The sequence below is a fragment of the Triticum urartu genome, chromosome 5 (assembly GCF_003073215.2).
Source record: "Triticum urartu cultivar G1812 chromosome 5, Tu2.1, whole genome shotgun sequence".
Taxonomy (NCBI): domain Eukaryota; kingdom Viridiplantae; phylum Streptophyta; class Magnoliopsida; order Poales; family Poaceae; genus Triticum; species Triticum urartu.
The window spans coordinates 574,220,059-574,229,087 of record NC_053026.1 but is presented as its reverse complement, the minus strand read 5'-3'; the positions used below and the strand labels follow the sequence as shown (position 1 = coordinate 574,229,087).

At 46.0% G+C, this 9,029-nt stretch overlaps 1 protein-coding gene across 8 annotated transcripts; it reads left to right on the top strand.

Annotated features, from left to right (window-relative positions):
* The first annotated feature begins 929 nt into the window (after positions 1–929).
* On the top strand, positions 930–8,758 carry LOC125510871. Of its 8 annotated transcripts, none has more exons than XM_048676145.1 (7): positions 930–1,501; positions 1,601–1,646; positions 1,733–1,795; positions 1,976–2,061; positions 7,284–7,437; positions 7,947–8,064; positions 8,185–8,758. In XM_048676145.1, the coding sequence occupies exons 4-7, from the start codon at positions 2,023–2,025 to the stop codon at positions 8,264–8,266; spliced, it is 393 nt and encodes a 130-aa protein (XP_048532102.1). In that variant the 5' UTR covers positions 930–1,501; positions 1,601–1,646; positions 1,733–1,795; positions 1,976–2,022; the 3' UTR covers positions 8,267–8,758. The 8 variants fall into 8 exon arrangements, 2 of the variants coding, with proteins under 2 accessions (XP_048532102.1, XP_048532101.1); XM_048676144.1 differs by having other exon boundaries at positions 931–1,501; positions 1,733–1,835; XR_007284785.1 differs by lacking the exon at positions 7,284–7,437.
* The last annotated feature ends 271 nt before the right edge of the window (positions 8,759–9,029 follow it).

Here is a 9,029-nt window from a genome sequence, read left to right as displayed (position 1 = left end):
ATCAATCATTATCATTCATTAAGACCAAATAAACAATGAATTTAAATTTAAATCTTACCATATCACATTCTGAGATATGATACTCATTGCTGTCAGGCCAACTATCAAACAGTTGTGCCAACATAGCAATGTCCATACCGTCATCATGACTTGGGGACTCGTGCATAGTGGGTCATGGACTACAATATTGTAAGAAAATATGAGGCAAAATGTAAAATGTGATTAAAATAACTTACACAGAATCATCTCCCGCGATTAAAATAATGATATAACACGAAATAATTAGTATCATGATACGATGCAAAATATACCTGTTCGGGAGTGTCGGACAAACCATCTCCCGTGAAGTACTCCATGTAATTTAACATCCAGAGACCACAAGATCACCTTGATGATAAAGAAATTTTGTTATGCTTAATAACAAAAATATTAATAAAAAAATAGTATCATAAACTGATGATGACTGAACCACACTGTCATACCGGACACGGTCGATAAAAAAAGAATTAAACAATGCTTGCCGCTAATATAAATCAAATGATTTGAATTTCTGAACGCGTATTTTTTTATATAAATCAAAAGAACAAAAGGGTTATCAATAAAAAATGAATTTTGTCAATGCATGATTATTTTGAGAGGAACCCAGATAATTATTACTTCACCGAATGGGTTGTCGGTCATAGATATAAAAAACAAAACAAAAGAGACACACCCGATGATCCATTTGGTCAATGATCCGTTTAATCTGGGTGGCGTAATTAGGCCATAGAAAAGCAACCAGAGTGCAAAAGAAAAAAAAGCAACCAAAGGAACACTAATAAGGAGCAGCTGGTGAAAAGTAAAAAAAAAAAAGAGAAAGAGCAGCAGGATGTAACCCGTCACACTTGGTATTCTCGATCTCTCCAATGATAGTGTCTCACGCACAGATCACCACTTTCTCGGCCTCTCTAGTGAAAAGTAGAGGCAGCTGACTCTCTCCACTCACTTTCTTCCTCCGCCAGCCGCCTCCTCAGTAGCACGGCGCCTCCTCTACAGCATGCCGCATCCTCTACCGCCACGACGTCGCCCGGCGCCCCCGCCCACGCCGCCACCACCACCACGACGGCCTCGCGCCGTCTCCTCCAATCCCCAGCAGGGCCTCGCCCCGCTGGCCTTATCCCCAGCACAGCCTCGCCCCGCCCCCTCCTCTCACCACTGCGGCCTTGCCTCGCCGCCAACCCCGGGGATCTTCCCTAGATCGACTCTGCCGCCTTTATCCTACTGTTCCAGAGGAGATCGAGATGCGGGGGCGGGCATATCGAATTGAATCGAGATCCAGTGCGTCGACGTGCCCGCCGTAGTCATCGCCCCCCGTTCTTGGCTCAAATAGTCGCTCTGGGAAGGAGTTCGCAGCTCGCGTACGTGCTCTACAGGATCAGCATGATCTCTCTGTCGCCGCTGTTGTCATAAAGGCTCGCAGTCGACCAGACTATTTGCAGATGACACTTGAATCTATCCTCAAGTAGGCTTTGTCTCCATTCCTCTGTTTTTTATGTAGCTTCAGTTTGTACACTTAGTAGAACACACTTCCTGACCAAATGATGGACAATAACTCTTCCAGGTATCACAAAGCGGTTGCTTCATAGTTCCCACTATTTATATCACAGGTAATGCTAATAGCAATTTCAGTTCTTGTTCTTGATCTCTTGAAGTGTGTAGAATGATATTTTTACATTGCATCTTCCAATTGCAGGATGGTACAAATGGAGAAGTAAAAAATAAGGCCTGGAGTTATACCCAAATAACATTTGTGCAGGTGTGGAAAGAAACACTTGCTCTATGCTCATTGCCTAATGGTATAACAGAACACGCTCTGCTTCTCCCGTAATATTGCTAGCATAGTTGATACTACAAGTTAATGCGTGGCTGCTTACTCTAAGTAGGCATATGAGTGCATAAAAAAGATTGAAAATCGTAACACATTTTTTATATGCAGCCCAATGAAATGTATCGCCTTGAGCTCCATTATTTAGGTCAGATCTCATGAGAGGTGTTGTTTCAATTGCATTGGCATACAATAAGGTAAATAATTGCATTGGTATACCAAATCTCTTGATCAAATGTACTTCAGGAATGCTATGCAGTGATAGAATAAACATAATAGCATACCAAATGTGCCCTGTTAAGCATAAATGCTCTGAGTTATATTAGGAGGAGTACCCATCTGTCTGAAGACTGCTCTTAATATATTCTTCTCTTTTCCATGTTGTAACATCTAGATCAATCCACTTATTGGATTTTAATTCCATGTGCTTGGATGCATATTTGAATAAATCCTCCAGTCCTTCTAGATGTTGTACCAACAAATGAGAAAAGTATAAGCATCACAAGCGAGAAATAAGAGAAAAAGCTTCTTAGAAAAGATGGGGCAGTAGGACTAAGTACTAACCATATCAGTGAGGTCCTTGCGGCTCATGTATGGGCCTAGCGAGTCGAGCACTTGAACATATTGTTTTCTGGCATTTATAACACATAGGTACCAGTGAACGTCGTCCATGTTTATTGGAATGTATATATGAAGAAAATGATTATTTTAGGATGAATCGGTCGTTCTCGCTGTAATTCATAGAAATTTGTAGAAAACTAAGACTAACCATATCATTGTCCAAATACGCTTTGGCTCTATTTAATACCCATGCTGGTGCAGAATCCATGTCATCTGAGGGCAGATAGTTACCGATCTTCATCATCGTAGAGATGCATGCATTCTCTAAGAACACACTTCCACCTGACCTTACTTGTAGATGCTCCGTAGCAATCATGCCTTGTGGAGAAACAACATGGTCTTGTGCCTTCTTAGGCTTGTTATGCCGTCATATATGTTTCTTTATATGCACGGGCATTGTTAGCTCATCCTCTATTGTTTGAAGCCCTTCCGTGCCGGGTGTTTGTGCCAATTTCTCGTCCTCAGTTGCCACCATTGGCTTGTCTCGTTGTGGGTTAATTTCTGAGAACAATGTTAAAAGAATTACCTGTATGTAGGATATAATATAATTAGAATGGTTTTGGAAGAAATGGCTGGAACAGGAAAGTCACCTGTGTATGTTCAGAATCTTTGGCTTCTCTGTTTGCTATGTTTTCTTCAAGAATAGGTGTATATTCTGGGCTCTCTGTGCAATTATTTTCCTCCACTTCATTATTGTTGAGTATTTCACTTGATTCATCATTGCTCGGTAGCTGAAACACATGGTATTATAATATTATAACAGAGAGAATATATTTTTGATATGATATTGTACTAAAAAAATTACAAACCGATCTGTGGCATTAGAATTAGAATAGCAATGACATGTGGAAAGAAAACTTGCCTCTGTCGACTCGGGGATTCTATCTCCGTCCTTGGTTAGCATAGCATCAACAAGAGGCGTCCAATTTGATTATGAAGACAATTCTGCACACACCGTTGGTAAGTCGCTTGGGCACTCTTCAGCCCAAAAGGCATAGACACATAGCAGAAAGCTCCAAAAGGAGTGATAAAAGTCATCTTCTCCTGATCTTTGACTGCCATCTTGATCTGATGATAACCAGAATACCCATTAAAAAAACTCAAACGTGCACAACCCGCCATAGCATCAATGATCTGATCAATACAGGGGAGGGCAAAAGGATCAGCCAGACAAGCCTTGTTCAGATCGGTGTAATCCACACATATACGCCAAGTGACCCGGATTATCGATCCGGGGTGGGTGATCCTCTCTGCTCCACACAATAGGCTGCTCTGACCAACGTAAGTAACGTGGAACCGCCGGCTCAACAGCATTGACCACTTTCTTATGAAGTTTCTGGTCCCTTTTGCATAAACTGATGGTGAACACATGATACTGCCCACTACTTAGCTGCTTCGAATTGCTCTGATATCCGGACTGCTGTTGCTGATTACCTTGGCCGGGTTGCGGATTATACCCTCCTTGGTTACCAGGATGACCCTGACCGTGGAATCCTCCTCCACCTAAGCCGGCGCCCGGGCCTTGGAAACCGCCTCCACCTGAGCCGCCACCTGGGCCGTGACCTCCATCAAACGCGTTTGAATTTTTAAACGCCTTCATGATCGTACAATCTTTCCACAGGTGGGTGGCTGGCTTCTCCCGGGTGTCGTGTCTTGGACAAGGCTCATTCAATAATTGCTCAAGGATGGGACCTGACCCGCCCGACCGAGGGGGCTGTCCGCCCTTACGCCGTTGATTTCCGCCCTGTTCATTGGTGTTAGCAACAAACTCATCAGCCTTATGTTTATTACCTCCTTGATTTGCCGGTTATGCTGGTGACCCTTGCCGTTGCCGTTCTTCTTTCCCTTCGTTGCCTTTTCTTCGTCAGACCCCGGGTCCTTGGTAGTATCAGAATCAGCATACTTGACGAGAGCCGCCATTAACGTTCCCATGTCATTATAGTCACGCTTGAGCCACCCCAGCTTCTGCTTCAGAGGTTCGAAACGGCAATTTTTCTACAATATTAAGACTGCTGAGCCGGCATCCATCTTATTAGATGAATGTATTATCTCCTCGACCCGACGCACCCAATGGGTTGTGGATTCACCATCCTCTTGCTTGCAATTGGTCAGGTCCACAATCGACATAGGCTGCTTACACGTGTCTTTAAAGTTCTAGATGAACCGGGCCTTCAACTCCGCCCATGAGCCGATAGAATTGGGTGGCAATCCCTTCAACCAAGTACGAGTTGTTCCATCTAACATCATAGTGAAAATACTTGGCCATTGCTGCATCGCTGACCTCCAATAACTCCATAGCCATCTCATAACTCTGAATCCAAGCCCCGGGCTGTAAGTCAGCCGTGTAATTAGGTACCTTACGAGGCCCCTTAAAGTCCTTTGGCAAACGCTCATTATGTATGGCCGGCACCAAGCAAGGAAAGCCTCCGGTTCTTGTGGCCACTCCTGCCTCGACCGAGGATGCTGGATAAGCCGGAAAAGTTTGATGAGCCGCCTGATCTGCTGCCATTTGAACTCCTCGCTCTACCTCTTGACGAATCCTCTCCTGATCCGCCAAGTTAAGGGCTCCAGCCCGCACCGACTCATGCCTGTATGGCCGGTTGTGGCATTGAGCATTGCTTGACATATCTGCGGATTCCATATGCCTACTGTAACTCGGGCTCCGGCTTGGGCGAGGAGTTGAATGGATCCTATCTTGACTGTAGGAGTATGCATCCTGCTGCGCCAGAGCTGTTTGAAGAAGTTCTCTTACCCTCCGTGTTTCAATTGCCGCCGGCGAGTCACCTTCCATCGGAAGAGCCGCCAGACGAGCTGATGCTGCGACGAGGTTTTCCAAAGGGTTGGAGAAGTGACCCGGTGGCGTTGGGACGTAATGAGGCGGAGTGGTAATTATACGAGGTGGATCCATGGCACGCGGCTGGACCGGTGCGTCGGGTGTTGTAATCCGGGGTGCCTCCGGTGGGTTACTTCCCCTGGCTCCGGGTGTGTGAAAAAGATTCCTAGGATCGAGCGTCAGAGGCAGACGTGATTGGGTTTTCTGATGCCGCCTCCTCATGACCTTGTTCGACGCGTTCAGATCCACTGAGAGCCGGAAGGTCTCCGCTTGAAGCTGTTGAGCACGAACGTCCAAAGCCGCCCGCTCTGCTGCCATCCTGACTTCCTCTGCGGCTAGATTTTTCTTAGATTGCACCATCTCTTCGCGTACGCGTGCCACCTCTGCATCATGCTGGGCTTTATCCGCTGGCTCTACCATGGCAGTCAACAAAGTCGTCAGTTTATCCATGAGGTCCATCAAGATTTGAGCCGGGGGGCGCGCAGGGTCTCCTGACCCGGCTGCAGCCGACCCGGTAGCTGTTGCCGCCGCTGCTGTGGAGTTCTGCCCGGGCTGTGTCCCTGCCATGAGGACTCCGGCCCAATTCGGCGGCTCAAGAGGGTCCGGAATACTGCTGCCATCGGAACAGCCCCCGAGCATGCCGTCCTGCAGCTGGTACAAAGAGCCCGTCTCGCCCGTTGATGATGCAGTGTCAGAACAGACGACCGTCTCATCGCCCTCCACCGATCCTTCAGAGTATTCACCGCTGTGGATGCAGCCTACGAAAGCATGCTTCACGGCAGATTGAACACAGGCAGTCCTCGCACGCCGAGCCGTTTCGATGAGGTCGGTGTGGACGTCCGACTCAGGACCTGACTCGCCGATCCGGCCGATGAAGACGTGAATTTCGCCGAAGGGGACCCAGTACCCGTACTCAATTGAGCCGGCCTCGGGGCCCCATCCTTCGTCGTCGATGTAGAGCTTGCCGCGACGACTCTTGGTCATCCGGCCCATAGCGTATCCCTTGAGCCCTTCGAAGCTACCCTTCAAGAACTCAAATCCACCGTGCGCTGGCCCCACGGTGGGCACCAACTGTCGTGGAATTGTCACGGTAGATGTCCTAGAGCAAGGACTTAGTCCTAGGGCCATCGCACTAGGAAGCTTAAAGGGGTTAGTCGGGACAAAGGACATGAGAGGGTTTTATACTAGTTCGGCCCCTTACGATGAAGGTAAAAGCCTACGTCTAGTTGGGATTGGTATTGCTGGGGTTTCGATCACCAAGAGGCTCAACTCGCCGTCTTGGTTATCGACTTGTTGTTTCTCACCCTAAGCCGCCACCGGGTCATCCCCTTATATACATGGGTTGACGCCTGGTGGCCTACAGAGTCCCGGCCGGCTCATAATTGTGTCCGGCTCGGTGACTTCCTTTACATGTCTTTCTTTACAAGTCTTTCCTTACATACGGCGGTTCACAATATCAGGCCTTAAACCGCCTTCAGGCCTTTGGGCCTTCTATAAGACTTAATAAACTATAATCTTGAATGTTTACTGGGCTTCTTGTGTAACCCGCCATTGGGACTGACCCGGCCCCTCCTGGGCGGGTCATAACTGATAGTAATATCCCCAACACTCCGTAATGGACTCTTGTGTAGCCTTTGTGGACTCGGGATATGTATCCTCATGTACGGTTATCACCTCATCAATCTGCATATTCTCTGTATCCTCTGTAGTAGATTCTTCTTCTATCACCTCTGCCGACTCAATGTCTGTATCCTTGCCTTTCTTTATTCTTTATCACGTCTTCAACCTGCATATTATGTATATCCTCATCCTTTGCTACCTTGTTGATGTCATTCTGAAAACCCAAGCATGACAATTTAGATAGGAAACCTTGCATAGGAAGAAGAGAGATATAATATGTCTTTACTCTGTATGGTAGTTAATATGAGCCATAATTGATTACCATATGAACTGCTGCCTCTGTAGGATTTAAGTAGCGGTGGTAACACAGTCAGTTGGGAGGACCCAATGGCAGAGTCGATATTATTGACATTTTCCTTGTTAGAAACGGCAGTATCTGGTGTTCTTAATGAATTTGGACCATCAAGTGGAGTCTCATCACTCATTATCACATCAGCAGGTATGCCTGCATCATAATTGTATGTACAATGTCAGCTGTTGACACACAAACGCCGGTATTATGGTTGGATGTAGGAGAACACATGACCTTCTGTAGCTGGTGTGTGTCGTTGCTGGGTGACAGTAGACTGCGTACTAGGCCTCTCCATAGTGTCAAAACCTGTCCAAAAGAACACTTAATTAACATGATTTTACATGTGATTGATGAAATGCATGAGAAAAACAGAGAAAATGGAGTAACCAGGCGACATGGCCCTGTGTGGCTTAGATGGAGTGTTGATTCCATTTAGAATAGCACCCGTAGCTTTCTTACGATCCCTTGCCTCCTGTCTTTTCTTTAATATTGCATCCATGTTTAGTGCATACCTCTCCCTTTCCCTCTGTTTCTTCAGCTCTTTTGGATTTGTTTTTTGACCTGCGACACAATGACATATTCTGGATCTACAAGATCTAAGTAGGTAAGAGTAGGTGATATATGTATTTACCTGAACTGTTGTTGTTGTTTGTCAGGTCCTGAAAGGGAGTACGTACCCCACTACGTTGAGAGGATGCCATATTGTCTTCTCAATGGTTTTTTTGTGAAACACTTATTCAACCCTTCATCAACTCAGTTTGTTCATGATGTACTGTAAGTATCAAATTTCACAGTACAAATTACAGACTGTCAGATTCAAAGAGCAATTTCCTTCGTCTTCTGTCAGATCATAAGACGTGCAGTATAAATTGATCTAACCTGTGGTACTGGCAGGTCGAGATGTTGCTGCCCACATGGGGTGATGACACCGGAGGTAGGGCAGCGCGCCGGGTCGAGGACGTCGTGGACAGGCTGAGGGCGGCGTGGCGGGGACGGTGGGGCGAGGAGAGGTAGGGAAGCAAGGTGGGTCGAGGATGTCGCCGACACCAGGGGCGAGGGCGGCTAGCCGAGGCAAGGTTCGTGGCGTGATGGCAGCGTTGATGGTGGAGGATCGTGGCATGGTGGCGGCTTTGATCACGGAGGTTCTGTTTAATTCCCGGGGGGTGTCATCGCTGGGCTATGTCAAATCCTGAACGGGGGAGTCTGCCGGAAGAACATTTGTTTTGAACCGTAGATCTGTTTGTAGTATGGTGGATGTAACATGGACCGTTGGATGCAACTATGTGGGTTTGATCGGACGTTTGGGGTTATCATGTGTGCACTTTCTGGGGTGCACATAGGGGAAGTCATGTTTGATTTTTTTAATAGTAGTATAGATGCATCACTAGTAAGGTACACGTATATTGCATGTATTAGATTTGACAAGCAAATTAGGAATAAATACCATACTATAGCATATAAGTTTTGAGTGATATGTGCATGATGTAGATGTTCGTTTAATTCTTATAGTTTATCTTATTCAAAATCGATTAGTTTTATAGAAAAAGTTAATCTATTTTAAGATTCATGAATTGTACATTGTAAAGCATAAAGTAAAAAACAAAAATGGCAATTCATTTAAAAAAATGGGCAATTATGATACGGAAGATTTTAGAACAAAAAAGAAGTGTTTGTGGTTTAAGGTTTGTGCATTATGCTTAATTTCAATCACGGGGTCTTCTAGATTGTACATGTGGTAG